Here is a 22,283-nt window from a genome sequence, read left to right as displayed (position 1 = left end):
GATGAAATTCATACTTTTTGCTTTTAGAAACAAACATTTTTTTTGTGTAATAAAATATACAATTATTGTTTTATTTATTACTTTTGTCATGTATAAAGGAAATGAAAGGCAAAATTTTAATTTTAATTGTAATTTTTTAAAAAATATGATGTTATTAGTAATATTTGAATATAAAAAATTTACTTATATTAAGAATGAGTAATGATAAATGTAGCTTAATAAGAAATCATTCAACAAGAAGTTTATTAGTTTTATTGCAACAGATTACAAAGATGTAGAGTAATTACTTACGTATAATGGGTACTTACGTATTAGCCCATTGACCATAACTATAATGATCCTGTAACTTTGAAAATAGTTCAAAGTTTACGGGATCATTAACATATTTTACGTATTAAATATATAACATTATTGCTTATAAATTAACCAAATTTAACCTAAGCTTGCTTCATTCGCTAACCTCGACTAATTAACAGTAATGTTTTTATTATTTAAATAATAAATAATTGCAATAATTACTGAATTTATTATTTAAATACTCAAAACATTACTGTGTTAATTAAGCAAGGCTAGCGAGCGAAGCGAGCATAGATTAAGTTTGGATAAATTTATAAAATAAATAAATATAAATGGTTATAAAAATGTTAGTATAATGGTTATTTCATGGTTAATAAATAGCAAACTTTTGGGTTACTACCCAAAAGTTTGCTATTTATTGGTCAATAGACTTATGCATAAGTACCGTTGATTTTTATCATCTTTTCTTTACATTACTATTTTCTATGTATTTTTTCTATAGTTAGGTGTGTGTTTACAATTTTATTTTAATTTATAAGTGGCATTAACTTTAATTTTCAGTAACCAAATTCTAACAGCATGGATCTACCTTTGCAAGGTGTTACTTCACCAAATATTGTTAAATTTTAGATATTTGAAAACTGATTTATTAAATATAGCCTAGGAATTTTAATCTTATAAGTTTTAGTTTTACTTTAATCTTCTAAGTTGCTTCTTTGTGAAACATTTGAGGTGGTTTTAAGATATCGTTTCATAAGGAGAATGCAACTATCTACCTGTTCCCAGGTTAATATGAAGTTCCCTTTTACAGAAAATGTTTTCAAAAATCTTAAATTTAAAATGAAAAAATTTGTTTTTCTTTTCAGCTAGCCATGGAACACATGTAGCAGCAATAGCAGCCGCAAATTTTCCAGATCTACCTGAAAAAAATGGTGTTGCTCCTGGGGCACAAATAGTATCATTGTGTATTGGTGAGTAAAATGTCTGAACATCCATTTCCTTCTTTTATTTTATTATTATATTTAACAATTTTAAAGTGAGCAGTCTGTACTGGAATAAATTATTACTTTGGTAATAAGCGAATTAATATTTTTCATATAGAATTATGATCAAATATTGTAAGATAGCAAAATGGTTTTATTTCGTATTGCCTAGTTAATCTAAAATGCTAATAACAAAAAAATGTTACATGAAAAAATCTGTTATTTATTTTGCAGTTGAATGTTGAATGCAGTACCCCAACCGACTCTACCATATCTAGTAGTTATAACAGTAGTCATCTTAGATTCTATTTGTAATGTAAAGACAATATAGTTGTAGACAGATCCTGTAACCAAATACAGATTCATTAACTTAAGACAACAAAATTAGAATGTTCTGTTAGGTATGCAGAGTGCAGATAGCTATAACATTAGAGTAAAAATTACTAATGTAACTAACACGACTTTATGAATGTCCTTGAGTGTATTTCTATAATTTTTCAGTCATTCCTTTGTTCTTTTTGAACCGATCTGTATTATTTTTCTCCATATGTATTTAACAAGTATTATTTATTAACAAATTTTGTAGAATGCAATTATTGTCTTACTTTTAAAACTTACGGATTATTTCCACCTCACTAGCCATAATTTTAAGCGTACCATCAAAGATTTTAGTCGGCAAACCTTTAAAATTGTTAATAAAAAATGTGTGTAATTTTTTTTGTTTAAACCGTATTCTTTACCTTTTCAGCTATGTTTGTTTACCACCTATAGTGGATTTTGTAACAATATCCTCTATTGAATAACAGGAGCTAGACAGAATTATAATTAAAAAAGTAATGATAGTAACAATGGTAGCTAAAAATCAGCACTATCTGTAGCCCTGAATAAAATCAAAGATCACTAGTCAGTATGAACAGTGATGTGGTAAAATGTTCAAGACTCCTATACACCATTCTCCTCATTTGTGCTTAGATGATATTAGCATGTGGTATTGAACTGTAAGTAGGAGGTCACATCACATTCACTTTCAAAAAACACAAATGCATGTTCATTTTAAGGTCTTTTTATAGGACTACTAAAACTATGTACTATACTATTCTATACTCTTTATACTATAGAAATCAATTTCAACTTTGTATCTGAAAATAGCACTTACTTCTTCAAGACTTTGTTTAATATGCATTCTTTATTAAGATTGAAAAATATTGATTAGAATGAATATTTCAAGTAAAATTAATTGGAAGACAAAAGAGTTCTCTTCAGTTTATAACTCAATTATTTTCACGCTGTGTTGATTATATCTACTTATAAAGTTAACAAATAGAAATTTTATGTATTTATGAATAATGTATAGATTGTAGATGTGAACATTAATCTTATTTCTTAGTTTTGTATTTTCATTATAATTATTTTATAAAGAATTTGCCAATTTCTGTAATGAAGGCTTTGTGACTTCAATTTGTTATCACAGGATTTTTTTTGCTTATATAATTTGATTGAGTTGGTGTAGATTATTATTTTTTTTTGTATTAAAAACTGGCTTTTTAATTTGTTACATTTTTTCAGGTGATAATCGTTTGGACACAATGGAGACTGGAACAGCAGTTGTTAGAGCCATGATTCATTTGATGAAAAATCATTCCCAAAATAAAATACATGTCATCAACATGAGTTATGGAGAACTGTCAAATTTTTCTAATTCAGGGTAATATAATTATTATTATTATTATTGTTTATTTTACAGTTAAAAATAATAATACTAAATTAATTCTCATGAATAAAACCTTTATTGTTAAATTACTTTAAACATTTCTTTATTCTCTGCAACTTGTTACTTTTCCTTCGGGAAGAAAGTATTATTTATGATTTTTTTTTATGTTGAGGTATTTGTTCATTAGCATAGTTTGATACTAAAAAAAAAAATAAACATTGTAAAAGTTTCTTCATTTGTATATTAATGCTGTATAATTTAATTTCTAGTAAATTTTGAATAGCATCCTTTTTAATCACAGAATGTTTTTTAATAGCTTCTCTAATTATTAGTCAGTAGTCAACTTATGTCAGTAGTTAACTTGTTTTGGTTGTATTTAGTTAATAAAATTTAAAAATTAATTTTAAATTTTAAATCCATGAGGAAGATTTAAATTTCAACATAAAAGAAACTTAAATAGACTAATATCAATAAAATTTTCAATTGAAATATGATGTCCAAGAGGAACAAAAGTAGCCTTGGAACTTAGCCTATCCATACTTCTCTGGAAGCTATTATTAACTTGGCTGCATATGTATTTTTACAATTTTGATTATTTTTTTTGTTGAATATTTTGTTTGATGATTTTAACAACTATTTGTTGTAAAACACAATCCACATCAGCTGATATTATTTAAAAATAAATAGATAAATAAAAATATTATCCAAGTGCTTGTGATTTATCATTTAAATCTTTAAAACACAAATAAATAATTTTTCATTGTTCATAAAAATAAAAATACTTTACTTATTTGCTGCATGTTAGTTGCATTGTAAAGTTATTTATCAGCCTTCAACTTTAATGGCACAGATAAATCATAATCAAAATTATCCTCTTTGTTAAAATTGGAACTATTACCAAGATCACCTTCACCTTCCCAAACAATTGGAAAACTATCCATTGTACGTTTTATTATATAGTTTTTATGCCAGTAATTCTTTTCCAGTGATATTACATATTGAATAAATCCTTGCCATAATTCCTGTGTTTAGTTCATGGCTTCATTAACCAGTCCCTACAAATTCCATTAACTAATATATTACGTGACTGTTCATGATGCTTGATTTCAGACTATGCCAGTTTAACAACTTATTTTTTTTCTTCTGTTATTGCCTCTTCATATCTTTCTTATTGCATCTCCAATCCTAGTCCTCTTTGATGTAGTCCCCTTATGACTACAAACACTTTACTTGCTGAAAACATCTTTTGTGGTCCTCTTTTGGAATTGTTACTAGCCTTCTGTTAAGTTCATCACTATATCCTGCCGGCTGACAAATGGTATTATCTGTGATTTTGTGAGTGTGTAGAACATTCAGAAATCATAGGGAGCCTTTCAGAAATCTGGTTAGTAAGGAGCCTGGAGATCTAAGGAACTCTCTCCCTGACCAAGAAATCCTAGATCAGATATGACAAATGCTGGGTATGTCATCATGATGCAATTGTAACTTGTGTGATACTACAGGTTTAGTTTTGCGCTGAACCTCTAGATAGTACTGTTTGTTGAAAGTTGGCTTCTGGTGTGCATTAGTGATGCACAACCCCAGTAATAAAAAAAAAAAACTATTATTACTTTTACCTAGATCTTGGGAACATCCTCCGGAACAACTTAACGTTGGTTTCTGGGCCAAACCCATACATCCAAAATTCAACACCAGTTATCATGGTGTTAAATTAGGATCATCATTGCTGCTTCACTCCATTTTGCCCTACATATGTCAATATTAATTTCTTTTTGTTCAAGTGAAGGGGCATTTGCCACACATTTTGTGGTTGTTCTATATACATAGCTAAATTGCATTATAAAATCATGTATACAGAACTATCACTAATTCCAAATGTCATTTGCAATTTTTCATTCAGCCAGCTGATGATTTTGGATCACTTAATTGGTGTTTCACTTCAGTTGAGAAATCCAATTTATCCAATAAAGCCGGTGCACCCCAAACCGGGAAACTATTTCCATTTTCTTATACATGGATCCATGTCTATCACTGTAAGTGCCTATCATTTATTGTCTATTTTACTGTTGATTTTGAAGGTGGCTTGACATCCACCTACATGGTAAGTGAGTGTTATCCATCATTATGTTCAAATTCAGTGGAAGAATTAGAAAAATTTTGTCCATTAGTCATTTTTTGAAGTCATTGTTATTCATCTGCCTGTGGTAACCTCTCTTTAATCTTTCACTAGCTGTAAAGTATAATTGTGATTTGAGCAAAAATATGACTTCTGATCCAATATATACAAATAGAATCTATTGATTTGAAGAACTAATATACTCCATCCATTTTATCTACATTTTCCAAAAGTTAACGCAAGATTCCTTGAATCCAAAATGACGGTGTTGATTTATAAGCTTTAAAATTAATGTGATCATTGATAATGCAAAATATGAAGTGAAAATGTGTAATTCAGTGTCACAAGAACATTTTTTTTTTTATTACGTGTAAATTTTTTTTCTAGACCTCTAAAACAAGTAAAAAATAGAACATTTCCAATTTTTTTATTCAAATTCAACTTTAAAAATTTGCATTTCATTAAAACTTAACTGTTGGTGGAATATATAAATATTTATTAATTTTCTTTTTTTTTTAGGAAAACAATTTAAATTTTTTGTCTTAATAAAAGCATTAATTAGGTTTTTAATTTTTAAAGGCTTTAATTTAAGAAAGGCTTATTATTAATAGTAAGAAAATTCAGCTGAATTGAATTTTTTTTTTTTAATCTTGTAACAAAGTTGTTATTGCGCTTTTTTTATGTTTCTTAGCCAATATTTACTGCAACTAAGAATATTTCATTTCTGTATTGTAAGTCCACTATAGTTGCTTAATTTCATTAATACTTAAGATAAGGATTTTTGTACCATTTACTCAAAAATTTTACTGAGAATTAATGAATTAGATTTAGACATATACAAAACAGAACAATAGTTTATTTAAGATAAAGTTTGTTATAACTGCTAGTTTGCTTTAACTGTACCAAGCTAAAAGAATGTAATCATTATTGGACAAGTATTTTTTTTCAGTAACTGGTTAATTTCTTATTTACAGGAGACTGGGAGAACTGATGAATGAAGTAATTGATAAATACGGTACTGTTTGGGTAGCTTCTGCTGGTAATCATGGACCTGCCCTTAGTACTATTAGCAGCCCTCCATTCATCAATGCACACAACATAATAGGTTAGCTGTATTTTTGCTTTTCTTATGTTTACTGATTTTTGTTTTTGTAAAATGTTGGGTATCAATAGCTCTTAATTTAAAAAAAAAAATGAATTTGAATATCTTATTAAACATCATAAAACACTACTTTTAAGTATAACCTACATATTCTTTTGTTTTAACTGTTTATAAAAAAAGATCTGTCGCTTCTGTATACAGTCTATTGCTGGGAAAAACTCTTTTCAGGCTGGTTTATTGGTTGAGTTTCAAAAACTTGCAAGTTTGTTCCCTGTGAATTTCTCAGAGTAATATCATTCAGTTGTCCTCCTGTAACTTTTTATTTTCTGTCTGTAAGATAATATATTTTGATAAAAATATATTTCAAACAATTTTGAAATAATATATTCTAAATGATGTTCAGCAAATCTTTTGCAATTTGGGATCTTGACTTTATCATCTGTTATTCTTAAACTTGAGCCAAAGTTTATGTCTTGCTTAGTTAAAAGTGTTTGTCATCTTAGCTCATTGTGAAAATAATTGGAACCGTAGTAATTTTTAAAATCTTAATATTCTGATTAGTTATGAGGTTTATAGGTGGCTACGTACTAATATAAAGTAAGTGTGAATTATTTTATGTTGAGCAAGTGAAAAGGGAAGTATAAAGAAAGTTGTTAAACATCTAGGTATACTTTAAGTCATCAAAAAACATTAAAGGTAAATTAAAAAACGTCAAAACAATACCTGAGCTAGATCAGAATCCTTTTATTAAAAATAAATATTTGATTAATCATGTAATTACTGAGGTCAATAAATTGCAATTGCATATAAAATTTTTTGTTCTTTAAAATATGTTTTTATTTTTTGTGAGTGTAGCATAATGCTGAATCTTGTTGGATTTGTTTCTGTACCTTTGTGCACTGAATTATGATGTATTCATCATTTTTCAATATAACATCCTCTGGTGCTAATGAATTGGCCTGTAGAATGTAAAATATCTTCAAATGTTTTTTTCCTTGGATTGTTGGATAAGGGTTGATAGTCACTCATTGGAAAACATTATCTTTGCAGTCACCTTCTTTCGTGTTATTAGTGATGTGTGGATCACATAAGCTTATTTGTACATTACAGCATTAAGAGCTACGTTCTAGGTGCTTGGTGATCTGTTCATGCAGTCTGCAGTGAATAGTTGTCACATGTACATTTTTCTCCATTGGCTACTAATTCTTGATTTATTTCCTCACAGTAAAGTCAATTTTACTTTTTCTTTTTAATAACCTATGAAGAAGTTTTTTTCTTTGATCACACTTTTTTCTTTTAGGAAAAAAGGAATCAGCTTCATTAAATTGCTTTTAAATAGCATTTGCTGTACCAAAATCACAATTAAAAACTATTTATGTATTATTCTGGTTTACTGTTAAAGAAAACCAAAACTTTGCGTTTTTCCCAAAACTTTGAAAATTGCATCCTTGCACATGCACAAGCTATAGAAAATTTAAAACTGTGATTAATAACAATGCCCTGAATAAATTTTGACAAAACACTATTTAATACTCACTAATTACTAAATCAAAGGACTGTAATTTCACATTACTCTGACTACATAGTGTGGTCAGTGGGTGTAGCTACAATATATAGAGAAACAAAAACATTTCCTATGTTTTTGATGTTAGGATTAATTTGCATGCAGATGTTTACAATCAGGTAATAAACTAGCTTTTTTAAATTGATTTTTGACTCCAAAAGCTTGATTTGTCATTATGATTGAAATGATGAGGTATGAGGTTAATATTAATTTTTTTTCATAACTATGACTAATTTTTTTTCTATGCAGTTACAGTAATTCCATTTATTCAGTTGTTCTATATATATAGCTTTAAGAGTTTAAGCTTTTTTGTCATTAGTAAAATTTAGACGTATAATCAAATTTTATTTTCATATTCATTAAATATCTCAGTTATTGGTTTAAATAAATTCACTGATTTATTAGTTCTTTCTTTACATTTCATTTGTGTAAAATCTGCAACATTGTCGATAACATTTTTTGCTTTTATAAAAAAAAAATTATATTGAATAAAAAATGAATGTTCACCAACACCTTTACAAAAGTTAACGTCATAATTTGTTTTCCTGGTAATTATGTAACACTGTATTTTCACAAGGTAAAATTGTTTATAGAAAAGGTGCATGTTGTTTTGGCAGTACAATGAAAAGTAGTGAATATAGCCTAAAATGTAAGCCTGTAAAACTGAATTACACATGTTTCCACAATACTTGCTTCTGGTCTGTCCTGTACATTTTCATATCTTACATTGTACACAGTAAACACTTAATATGTCAAGAGTTTTTTACCTTTGTCCATCATCCCTCTGTGTTCATAGTATTATGTAAATGTAAATTTTGATTACATTTTTGTGGGAAAATATTCAGTTATTATTAACTAACAGATTAAAGGAATCATTAAAAATAAATTATTTGATTATAAGAGAATGAACAAATCATATGGGGAAGTGATATCATATCTGTAAGTGATGATGGACAATTGATCAAGTAGTTCATGGATATGCATTGTTATCAGAAAAGCTTGTTTTTTCCATGTGCTAGTGTATGAGGTGTGATGGAAAGTTTTAAGACAGGTATCATCAGCGAAATTGTTTTGTCTTTAAATCATCATGAAAAGATCACCACAATATCTCTGTTCAATAGAGATTGGCATCCTAGTTCAGTGAAGACATGTTTCCAGTTCTCAGTGAATTGATTTCACAAATTGCATAAAAAAACAGAACGATGGGTTTGCAACAAATTTTATTTGAAAATTGGGAAATCAGATTTGGAGATTTATGAACTCTTAAAAACAGCTTTTGGGGATAAATTCTGAACTGACCAAATGTTTTAATCTGGTTCAAAAGATTCAAAGATGGCCATGAACCATTTGAAGATGACCCTCGGTTTAGTTGGCCTTTTACTTCAAAAACCAACAAAAACATTGTGGAAATTCATAATTTAATGTGCTCTGACTATAGACTTAGAATTAGGGAGATGGCTGATGAACTAAATTTAAGTCTATGCAGTTCAGTCAATTTCAACTGAAGATTTGAACATGCATCAATTGTCCACAAAATTCATTTTGAATTTTTATCAGACCAGCAGAAACAGCACAGAGTTGAACTGCCCTAAGAATTGATTAATCAGGTCGAAAATGACCCAGATTTGTTAAATAAGATAATTACATGGCAACAAGTCATGAGTTTCTCAATATAACTCAGAAACAAAGGTACAATCACTGCAGTCGAAGGATCCAAGTTTGCTATGACCAAAAAATGCATAAAAAAGTTGTTCAAATGTGAAGATAATGTTAGGGGTCTTCTTCGATTCTGCAGTCAATGTTTATCACAAATTTGTTTCTAAGAAGCAGACAGTTTACCAGAAATACTATAAAAGTGTCGTTCAGCATTTGTGCGAAAAGAAAATGCCTGCACTGCGGCAAAACAAGCATTAGATCTTCAACCACCACAATGCACTAGCTCACTGTACTTTCCAATAGCAGAATTTTTGGCCAAATTCCTGTGCTTCTTCAACCCTCCTATTCCCCTGATTTAGCCCCTGCCAACTTCTATCTGTTTCCTAAAGTGAAATTTTCATTAAAACGAATTGACTCAGTTGAATTTCTTCAATTGAATCAATGACATTTCTTCCAAAAGAAAAACGTTTTAATCACACTAAATGTAATAAGACCTATGATATTTATTACCAGTGTTTCATCTAATGGCTAGTTCATAACCTTTTTTTATTCTAATAAAGCATCAGGAATTCCTTTTCTTCATTTATGGACTTTTTATCAACCTCTGATAATTGCATATTAAATATATTATTCTTTTATTGATATTAATTTTCCAAAGGATTGACTGAAAAACTAATTGTTAAACTAATACTTAGTTCTCTTGTTTAGATTGTTTTATTGTGACATATCATCACTTGCTTAAAAAAAATATCCAAATAACACTCTTGCTCAGTGTACCGGTTCAAAAGTGTAAAGCATTTTGTTTTGGGCACTTTTGGTTCCCTACTTGGAAATATTTATATAAATTAGTAGACAAACTTTAGAGGGCCTTGGCTTTTCTTTAACCAAGGTTTTAAATTACTAATAAATCATGTCTTCTTTTGATTGGTGACAGTGTATATAATGCACTTTCTCTTTTACGAAGAACTTACTACACTACCAGTCCCGTTGGTAAACAGAGTAAAAATGTTACTTGTGGGGGTAAATATCAGTTTTATTTTGATGGGCTTTACATAGTAACATGTATCAGTAATATACTTAGCTTATTGAACAAAACAATAGAAAACCACTTTCTCTGGTAAGCTGCAAGTGGATCTGGTTATTCTGAGAATGGTATGTCATTTTTGGGAGCAGTTGATGTCAATTTGCCTTTGACCGATTATGGTATCTAATTTATACTTTCCAAACATGGTCTCTAATCCGATTTCTTTCAATGGTACAGATAAGTGATTTTTTTTTGCAAGGTAAATGTAAGTGTTCTTCAATGAAATAAGTTGGGGTATTATTAATAATAATTTAATCTTTGGTTTGACAATTTATGTAGAAATTACCTTGTTTTGTGAATGAGATTCCGTTGGTTAATTTGATAATTTTGGTGATGAAGCACATGTATGTACTTATAAATCTGTTTGACAGATTCTTTATTAAAGGGCCTTGTAAAAAACTGGGATTCCTTACATTGAAACTTTGCATCAAACAATAGTGGTTGAACAAATTATTTATCAAATTATTTTGTACTACCATTATTACCATATCAATCTCTTGCCTTAGAACACCAGTGAAAGTATCTGCATAACTATTTTTATTATGAAGAAATGCAGTTAAGGTGGGTTATAGTTGCTATGGAAGCATTCAGATTTTATCAAGAAAAGTGAAGATATTGTATCTGTAAGAATAGAAAAGTAATAGTAATATCTTTCATTACTTTTATATACGTCATCAAAAAGGTTTGCAGCAATTTAAATAAATCGTATTTCAGAAACTACTAGAGCTTATCAAACAAGTATTTTTTTCTTAAATTTACAAACTCAAAAAGTTTCTTTACATACCTTAGAATGTTTCAATATGAGCTCTGTTGGTTGCTGTGCAAACATTCAGCCGATAATTGACTTCTGCCCAGGTCTGCTGGTTTGTCACAGGCATAACTGTGGCAATAGCAGCGGTGATCTGTTGTCTTAAATGTTGTACATCCCTGATCTTTTCACTGTAGACAATGTATTTAACCTTTTCCCATCACAATGATCCGCGGTTGATTAGCGCTCCGCGAATACTGTTGGTATCTGATTGCCTCCCTTCATAGTCTTATGCTACCCTCTTATGAAAAAATTTCAAAAAATTACAGTATATTAAAGAGATTTAACAGATTCTGACAAAAAAGAACCGTTACGATTGGATATTTTTTATGCCTTTAACAATAAAAAAATTGAAACAGTACAAAAATTACGATAATTTAATTGCAGAATTTTTTTGTGCATTTCTACCGTGTTTTTTATTAGCGAAAATTTTTTTTTTTTGCTTTGTGTTTATGAAACATGGTTTGCTGATTTTAAAAATAATTCTTTCAAGCAAATCGGGTGAAAATTGGGCAAAATATGATGAAAAACCCATGTCATAAATCACATATTAGTAACATGTTAGTATAAGTGAAAATAGATTCAGAAAACTACGTTTTATAAAAATCTCCACCAGTCAAGGCTATTCAGATTGACAAAAAACCATTTTTACTGTGTACTCTTATTCATTACGAATCGATGTGTGTTACATATTTACCGATATCATTTGTCAGAAAAGATATTTATAGACCTCAAGTAAAAGTGACGTATTTATTATGTGTTTCAATACATCGATATGTTGCTAGTAAGATAAACTATTTTTGTAAATAATAAATAAATCCGTAATCCTCATAGCAATTGTAATATACAAGTCACACACACACACCAGCACATTTCTGAGAAAAAAATGGTCATATTCTTTCTAGTCTAAATAAAACATTTTACATCGTATAAATGTCGTTCAAATTGTGTAATAAAACTGATTCCTTTGTGAATATAAAAAAAAATAACCGACTTAGATCCCATATAAAATGATTTTGTAACAGCGTTTTAAAACTGATGCCGCACATACCCAGTTCCAAGGCTACATGATCTGAAAAGGTTAACATATCCTCATAGAAAAAAATCTAGGGGTGTCAAATATGCGCTTCTCAGAGGCCAAAACACAGGACTGGCCCTACCAATCCAACAATTAGGGAATCTTTCATTGAGAGTGCGTCAAACGCCTAGGCTAAAGTGTGGAGGCACACCATCTTGTTGAAACATTATAGCAACATTACGTTCTTGTTCAATTTGGTCAACTTGCAGGAAAATGTACAGCTGTAGCATTTCTAAATAAACATTCCCTGTGATAGTAGGCTCATGAAAAAAGAATGAGCCAGTCACACAGTTGTACATCAAATTGCACCAAATGTTTATTTTTTGGGAGTCTCTGACATACTCAATAATTTCATTGGGTTGCTGAGATCCATATATCCTATAATTATGCTGGTTGACACAACCACTGATATGGAAAGTCGCTTCATCCATAAACATAACATGTTTTAAAAATGTTTCATCATCATCAGTGTTATTAATTAAGCATTTTTACTTGTGAATTCAACATGTTTAGGATGATCTGTAGGTTTAATTTGATGTTTAAGCTGAATTTTTTAAGAATGAAGATGTAAACACTTGTGCAACACATTTTGAATAGTTGTCTTTAGAATTCCTAACTGTAAACTTTATCTAGAAATTGGTTTTTTAGGGCCTCTTAAACAACTTTCATGTGTATGCTCAACTGCTTCATCACTTGTTTTGAGCCGTCCACGGAAATGTTTCATTTCCATGTTGCCTTTCTTTTTCCTGTTTAGCCTGCGGTAACTACCGTTTAGATAATTCTTCAGAGGATGATATGTCATACTGGAAAGTCCATTGAAAAGTTATAACTTTATGCTCTGCAAACCACAAAATGCACTGTGCTTTCTGCTGAACTGTTGCCATTGCACTGACTGACAGCACAGAGCCATTGTGCCGTTGTTTGCATCAGCTCAAGGTCACGGCTGGTCATGTTTAAAAAAACTTGATATCCTGATATTTTTCTCAATTACACAGGGATACATGATTTTTTCTAATTTATTTATTGCAGCAACCTTTTTCAATGACCCTGTATTTCACATCTGTTGCAATAGAATTAATTTTGTCAAATGCTATCGGTGCAATTTATTTTATACATGAATAATGGTGTTTGTATACTGCATGAGTGGTGTTTGTTTATTACATAACTTTCATATTTTATCTCTTTAATTTTATTTATTTTCAGTTAATTATAAGAAAAGCCTAATAAAATATTTCTTTTAATACAGTTAGTTACTTTTATGATAATCCGTACATTCATGTAATAATCTGAAAAAATTGTTTGGAAAGCCCTTAAATTAATCTTTGAAGTCTGTAAGATATATGTTTGAAACTACAGAGTACAGTGTTAATATTCAAAATACATTTCATATGGTTTAGTACACATCTTTACCTTTTTTGTTTTGAATTGGTAAGTACAAAGCATATTCATAAAGTAAGAGCCATTTAGTCATTAAGAAAAATTAACTTGTGAGGAAAGGACTTTAGTTTACTACATATCTACTTCACTTTTTCACGTAATTGCCATTCTGTTCTAAGCATTTTTCTTAACGTTGCACCAGCTTCTTTAACCCCTGTGCATAGAATTTCGCTGCTTGGGAATTGAACCAGTTGACAATGACATTGAGCTCCTTGTCATTTTCAAACCGTTGTCCTCCAAATGCATTTTTCAAATGCAAGAAGAGGAAGTAGTCGCTAGGTGCAAGGTTGGGACTATATTGAGAGTGGTCAAAAAGTTCCCAACGAAAATCTTGACTCTTCTTTAAGGCACTGGTTTGAGGACGCGCATTGTCGTGGAGGATTATGCCAGACAATAATTTCCCGCATCGTTGATTTTGGATCACATATCTCAGTTTGGTGAGCGATTCACAGTACACATCAGCTGTAATTGTTGATCCACATTCTATGAAATCAACCAATATGATGCCCTTTTTGTCCCAAAAAAACAGTAGCCAACATTTTTCAACTTGAGTACGGAGATTACTTAAATGTTTTTGGTTTTGGGGAACTTGAATGTCGCCAGTGCATTGACTGTTTTGATTTTGCATTGGTGTAGGATATCCACGTCTCTTCACCCGTAACAATGTGGGAAAACAAATTATCTCCATCTTGTTGGTAGCAGTCCAAAAATGTTCGTCCACTGCACATTCTTTTGCTCTGTGTTGGTCGATGAGCATTTTTGGTACGTACCTTGCACACAATTTTTGATATCCAAGCTATTCTGTGACAGTTGTGTAGATAGAGGTGTGTCCAACATGCAGAAATTCATCAGCCAGAGTACTAATCATCAATTGCCGATCACATCATAGTTTTCAGTTCACTTGTTCAACGATTTCATCAGTCTGAATATTGGGCTTGTCACTCCGTTCTTCATCATACACATTTGTGCGGCCATTTTTAAAGTCTCGACACCATTGTCTAACCTTTCCTTCACATTACTGCAGGTCCAATACACTAGGCACAACTCCCGATGAATTTCAGTAGCTGAAGATCATTTTGCACACAAAAATCGAATCAAGTGTGTACTTCACAACTGGTGGGAGAAACAATTGTCATGGACATTGTGATCTGCACTCACTGACAGGCAAATGACTACTGAATCAAAACAACTGCAGTGGCTTCGTAAATAGCCGATAGATGAGCCTGTATCCATGAAACTATTTTCAGACCCACTAATATTTAAATATAAGCCGATGGCCCTTACTTTATGGATATGCCGTATATTTCAGTCCCCCTACTTGAAACTTTGTTGAAGTTCTTTATAAAAAAGAAAATAGAAATTGTTGAGCTTTTCCAAATTTTGGTTGACCTTTTATTCTTCTAGCCAAATTTTTCTTAGTTTGTGTAGGTTATTCATATTATTTATGGTTTATTTATCTAAACTATATTCTTGTCTTTATTTTTAAAGATAAAAATTGGTAAAAACATATACACTAGAAGCAGTAGGAAATCATAACCTCTACTGTTTAGCTTTTTCAAAACTATTATAGTATTTAAGATATGATAGAGCCATTGTGTCTGCTTATTTCCATGTTGCATTGGTTGAATTTGTGGTAAAATACAAGGGAAAATAAAATGTAAACGGGATTTAAAAAAAAAAAAAAAAAATTATTGAAAAATAAAAGGCAAATATAATTTATTTTTCTACATAGATTCCTGCTTTAGAAATACATTTTTCCCAGCAAGAAGGAAGGTTTTTTATCATAGCATTGTAGAATGAAGCTGGTTGCATCAGGAGCCAATTGCGCACCAATCCCTCCAAGCCCTCATCATCTTCAAATCATTGCCCTCCTAGAGCTTCTTTAAGAATGTTTTGAACCGCGTGAATGTTTTCGTCTGTAATGCTGGATTGAGAATGGCAATCATTTTCGTGATTTTCTACTCATTCTTGCCCTTCCTTGAACTCTATGCCAGGCAAACAAATCGAGTCCTTGACAGTGTTTGGTCCCCAAACTGTGCAGGCAATCTCCAGAAAATTTTCTGGATATTTTAGATTATTGTGTAATAACAGAATTATTTCATTCATGAGTGAGGATGCGATAGTAGTTATTTCAATCATAACTATTGTAATGTGAAAGTACTTCAATGAAAAATCAAGTTAAGATATGTTTCCTCAATATTCTGTGCTAGGTGGTTTATTTAATAGAATTTAAATGTAATTTAACAGTGCAGAAAGATAATATGAATCTTTTTAGTAAAATAAACACACACACACATATATATATATGTGCACATACACAAACACACATACACCAAATGTTATTATTACTACATACATTAACAATTTAGTAAGTTCTTACTAAAAATATGATTAAAGACGATTAAAAGATATAAGGATATTTCTTTCAGACCTTCATGTTGGACTCATATTTTGTTAGTTCAACACATTATTAACTTGTTAAGCTCCAAAAATCTAGGCTCTTTTATTTTTAAATGTATGTAGTGGTTTTGATATAACATGCTCATCTTTAATATTATTTACAATACAGTTGTATAATGTTAGTCTTAATTACTATTAATAGGATTTTATCATTTTTTTCTTAGTTGTTTGATTTTAGTGAAAAATTAAAAGTTTTTAAATTTATTTTTTGTTGTAGCATTACTTATCTCAGGGATGTTAGCTCGTAAACTGCCTTATTCACCATATTCTATTAAACGTGCATTAGAAAACACAGCTCAGTTTTTTGACACATTAGATGTTTTTGCTCAAGGTTGTGGCCTTTTACAGGTAAATACTTTTTTTGTTCTTTGTGTTAAATAAGTATACTTATAAATAAATTATTACCTTATAAGTAAATTTCTTACAAAATTTCCTTAATATTTACTATTTACATTAATTACATCAGATGAAATAATTGTTTATTTTTTTTAGTTCATTCCCAATCGGATTTACTGTGATAAGATTCCTTTTAAAAGCTATCAGAAGGTGTGGCATTTTAAGATTTGATTGTAATATTTTATTATGAATTAATCCACAGGGTATCCAGAAAATAAAGAACATTGGTGTGTAAGTTACCCCCCCCCCCCCACCAACTGTGTATTATTTCCCTATTGCATAAGCTCAGTTTAAGACAAGTTTTTCACTGTTTTCTAAGCTTTTAAAATGAGTGAGAAAATCCCTAAATATGTCATTTAAAGTAAATAGATAAGGCAAGAATGTAGAGATGAGGTATGGTTAAAAAGTATGAGAAAATATTGGGAAAACTATGAAAGAAAATGAAGGGGAAGATACTTATTAAATAGAATTCTTTGAAAGTTAGTGCATCATGTTCGGTGGAGGAAGAACCAGGTGTTGATGAATAGATCATTCTTGATGACATCACCTCTTGTGACATAAGAACTGAAGTGAAAAGTTGACAATGAAATTTTAATTAATTGACGCCAATTCATTATTGGTAATTAATTTCTTGAGATTCAAGGATACAAAATTATCAGTGAACAACTTGGATGTAGAAAACTTCTTTCAGAGGGTTTCTGGATCATCCAAAAAATAAGGAAAAGCAAATGCTTGTGACTTTAACATTTACCAGTCAGTTTTAAATTTATAAATTATACTTATTGGTTCTTTTATAAAACTACTAAAAGTAAAGAAATTGTAATCAGTGAAGTAGCATTGTTCAGGAGGAAATCTGTCAAGCAAATTGATGAAATTCCAGAAACTTTTGAGCACTTGGAAAGTAGTGGTAAGTGTTTTCTATTACTGGTTATTTCAAACTTAGTGGAAAAAAATAAATTTTCAGGTATATTGTGAAATGTTTAACTGGTTCCATTCCATTATGCAAAACAGACAGTGCACGCTATTGATCAGCAGCAGTTTTTGTTCATAATGTTTGCTGCACTAAGCTTCAAAATAGTTCAAGCTCAGCTTCATAAATTTGGCTGGGAAAGCTTTCTAATAAAACAGGTGAAATAACTTCTAGATGACAGTTATTTTAAAAGTGGTAGCTATAAAAGCTGTTATTGCATAGCTCACAGAACCAACAGAAGACTTCTTGAATAAAATTTATATAGAAAAATTAGTATATCCGTATGAGGTTGTAAATTAAAAAAAAAAAAAACTGAAGTAAATTTCAATACCAAATAAAATATTTTAACTTTTTGAAATATTAATTTTATTATATCCAGATTTTTTTATCCTTTGGATGACCTTTGTAGATTCCATAGATTTGTTTTTCTTGCTATTAATCTCCTTTATTTCATGAAAATTCATTTTTAACATATAATTATTGCAGAGGATATTCTAATAAAAAAGGATTATTAAAAAGCTGCATACAGCTTTTCAAAAATTCTAACAGGACTTCTAGTCTTTCTAGTAATTTCAAACTTACTATCCGGTGGAAAAAATTCATTGCTTTAAAAACCCTAGAGAGTTCAAAAATTCTCAATTTTGTTAATTTCCCTTTTCAAAGGGTTTGTTTTTAAAAAAAGGGGATTGGAAGTAAATGTCACTGGAAAGTTTCAATCCATATTATCTTCTGATTAAATTGTCCGATTGTAATGACACAATTACCAAATAATATGTGGATTTTTCTTTGATCTCATTTGCTTACGCTATATAACCTACGGTATGGGGTGGGCGACGGAAAGTCCCTTTACGCTAGTTATGAAATTATTAGAATAGGTGCAGTTTGGGTTCCCTCTTCTTCAAAGCCCAGCTGTATATGCTTCCACGGCCAGTTGTTCATCTGAAACAGCATATCAGAGGTGATCATTTCAATTGCTGACCAAACAGCATCTTGGAGCCTCTTGTTAATGTATCTGCATTTTCAGATCTTTTCTTTCACAAAATCCCAAAGTGGATTGCCAGGTGCGATGAGGTCAGGGTTTCTTGCTGGCCAAGACAATGGAACCGGTAATTCTTCTGACTTACATCTGATCCAGTGATTTGAAAAAACTTCATTGAGGCGTCTGTGGACATTCAAAGAAAAATGCGCTGGAGCACCATCTTGCTGAACCACAATGATTTCATCAATCCCTTTTGCCATTAATTGTGGAAGCAATCGCTCATCAATCATTTTTAGATAACTTCTCCATTGAAAAAATAAGGACCTAGATGTACATTTGTCATCCCAGCCCAAATCATAACACGAGGCTGATTGTGTTCGATTTCTTAAAAAAAGTGAAGATTATCTTTCGCCCAGAAAAAAATTCAGTTACGAGAGCTTTGATAAATCGCACACTCGTTTGAGAACATGACATTCTTTTTATCATTTGCTCTTGGAAATCGTTCAAGCAATAACTGACATGCATAAACACATCATGCATCAAGGTCATTGTCACTTAACTCATTAACTGCGGCTGGATGAAATCATTTAACTTTCAAGTTCTTCTGCGTTTGGTCTCACATTGTCGATCTTGGAATGTCTAATTCTGCAGAACTTTTGCGCATTAATTTCATCGTGGCCATTGAATCAATGTCTCCACAGTGATTTGATTTGATAACGTAGACTGGAATAAAATGTTCAGCATTTTAAAAAAATTAGGGTTCAAATACAGAGATAGAAGAACAATTGCTAACATTTACAGGAACCAAACAGTAACAGTAACAATTGAAGAACATAAGAAAGAAGCCGTAATAAGAAAGGGAGTCCGACAAGGATGTTCCCTGTCTCCGTTACTTTTTAATCTTTACATGGAACTAGCAGTTAATGATGTTAAAGAACAATTTAGATTCGGAGTAACAGTACAAGGTGAAAAGATAAAGATGCTACGATTTGCCGATGATATAGTAATTCTAGCCGAGAGTAAAAAGGATTTAGAAGAAACAATGAACGGCATAGATGAAGTCCTACGTAAGAACTATCGCATGAAAATAAACAAGAACAAAACAAAAGTAATGAAATGTAGTAGAAATAACAAAGATGGACCACTGAATGTGAAAATAGGAGGAGAAAAGATTATGGAGGTAGAAGAATTTTGTTATTTGGGAAGATGGACGAAGCAGGAGCGATATAAAATGCCGAATAGCACAAGCTAAACGAGCCTTCAGTAAGAAATATAATTTGTTTACATCAAAAATTAATTTAAATGTCAGGAAAAGATTTTTGAAAGTGTATGTTTGGAGTGTCGCTTTATATGGAAGTGAAACTTGGACGAACGGAGTATCTGAGAAGAAAAGATTCGAAGCTTTTGAAATGTGGTGCTATACGAGAATGTTAAAAATCAGACGAGTGGAGTGACAAATGAAGAGGTATTGCGGCAAATAGATGAAGAAAAAAGCATTTGGAAAAATATAGTTAAAAGAAGAGACAGACTTATAGGCCACATACTAAGGCATCCTGGAGTAGTTGCTTTAATATTGGATGGACAGGTAGAAGGGAAAAATTGTGTAGGCAGGCCACGTTTGGAATATGTAAAACAAATTGTTAGGGATGTAGGATGTAGAGGGTATATTGAAATGAAACGACTAGCACTAGATAGGGAATCTTGGAGAGCTGCATCAAACCAGTCAAATGACTGAAGAAAAAAAAAATCACTCTTGCCAATTTGTTTGTATTTGATATGGACTATGCTGATAATATTCATTCTTAGAGCTACATTTTGTTAACTATTTCTAGGAATATTCTGAAAAAGATAAATAATGTTAGCCTCTTAATTTCAGTAGTGAAAGGGGGCTTTTCTTTTCTTCTTTTTTTGCCATTAATCATCTCAGTAATTTGATTCTATTTATTATCTTTTTCTGTTCAGTGGATGTAATCTTTTACATAAAAATATTTTCCATCTATTTTATATAAAATTTTTTTTATCTTTTTTAACTTGCCTTTATATTAACAAATAACTAATCATATTATACCTGGTTTTTTTGTCTCTAAAATAATTTTCTCCTGTCCTGTTTTTTGTAAAAAATAAATCCTTGAAACGGAAAGATGTATAATTGATAATAGTAAAGAAATTTTAGCTTCATTATATTGCTGATTTACTTTTTACTCAACGCATATTCATTGTGGTGGTTATTATCTTCTTCAGATCTATTTACTTATTATTTAGTTAAAAATACACACCAGTATTGTTCTTTATTTTTTAAAGTTATTACTTTTAGTTAGTTATATAAAAACAAATTTAGTTCAATTAAATTTTATTGAATTGCTACAGATAGCAGCAGCAAGCTTGATCAAATTATCATCTTTGAAATTGATTTGTTCATTAATAATATCCTTATATAAGTGTAATTTACGTGTATATGAAAGATTTAAAACTTTTGCTTGATTTTTTGTTTTATTTTTTAATTTTTGTTTATTTTTTGTCGATAAATTCATTATTTCTTCTCTTTTTACATTTTAAGGATGGTTGGAAATCTATGCATAATTCTTTTGGAATGTTTCTTTTTCTTTAAAAATTACAAAAAGACTTCAATTAGTTTTACCTTTATACAATTTATAATGGTAATTGGTCGCATTTAATATATATACATTTGTTTTTTCTGTGCACTTTTTTATGTTATTAGTTGTCTTGGATAATATTTATTTATTATTGTTTTATATAATAGTGTAAAACTTTTGAAATTTGATGTTAACACAATGAATTTTTAAAATGCATTTTTCATAAGCTACAAAAATTACACTTCATATTCTTATGCCCAAGCTTTGAGTTTTTGTAGTTGTTAGATCCCTTGCGATGTTGAGGACCATAAAACCTTTATGGTAGATTTCAGAGTGAGTATGAACTGTAGATGCATAGGTAATGAATTGAAAAAATGCCTTGTTGCTTATTGAATTGTTATTTAATTTCTTGTCATTTTGACATTTCGATAAAGTTTAATTGAACATCTAACATATAACGTAAGACATATAATTGAACTTAACATATAAGTATACAAATAAAATAAGCGTTCATCCAAACATTATTATGCGCATCCATCCGGACTGAACATACAACACGACTGCTCTGGGTCAGATTCTGACACTCAATGAATAGAAGTCGCTAAATCATAATGACCACTCCTTGCAGTGTTGTGATGTAGGACATTGTATGATCATCGTATGACCATAGCTTGCTGGGGAGCTCTAGCCCTTGCTAGGAGCGCAGCACCCGATGGCATAAGTGGAATGTAACACACTGCCCACCAATTATAATTTTATAACATTATAAATTAACATACAAATAAAGCGTGATGCGTAAAATTAGTTACATATAAGTTTTAAATTAAAGTTAATTCAACAATACAATGTTGATAAGAGCAAACATTGAAAGTAAAATAAATTAACGAATGGACAATTACATTATGATGAGTTAAATAAGCATTATTGATTGTATTGAGAATGACTCATGTCATCACAATCATTTAAATTTGGAAGAACAATCCATTTGTTAATGATTCTTTTTGTTATGGTAATATTGGTTTTAACATCTGCTAATCTAACGAGTCCA

The 22,283-nt window shown here is 30.3% G+C and overlaps 1 protein-coding gene across 1 annotated transcript in view; it reads left to right on the top strand.

Moving 5' to 3' along the window:
* Positions 1–1,156: 1,156 nt before the first annotated feature.
* The window catches only part of LOC142320807 (tripeptidyl-peptidase 2-like), a gene marked incomplete at its 5' end in the record, with an annotated part of 50,150 nt that continues 29,023 nt past the window's right edge, over positions 1,157–22,283 (top strand). The window contains 4 exons of the mRNA XM_075358786.1: positions 1,157–1,268; positions 2,847–2,985; positions 6,082–6,212; positions 16,514–16,644. Of these exons, the coding sequence (XP_075214901.1) occupies positions 1,157–1,268; positions 2,847–2,985; positions 6,082–6,212; positions 16,514–16,644 (513 nt within the window). The remainder of the gene's footprint in view (positions 1,269–2,846; positions 2,986–6,081; positions 6,213–16,513; positions 16,645–22,283) is intronic.

The sequence above is a fragment of the Lycorma delicatula genome, chromosome 3 (assembly GCF_047948215.1).
Source record: "Lycorma delicatula isolate Av1 chromosome 3, ASM4794821v1, whole genome shotgun sequence".
NCBI lineage: Eukaryota > Metazoa > Arthropoda > Insecta > Hemiptera > Fulgoridae > Lycorma > Lycorma delicatula.
Note: the sequence above shows the minus strand (reverse complement) of the source record. Positions and strands in the feature narration are given on the sequence as shown.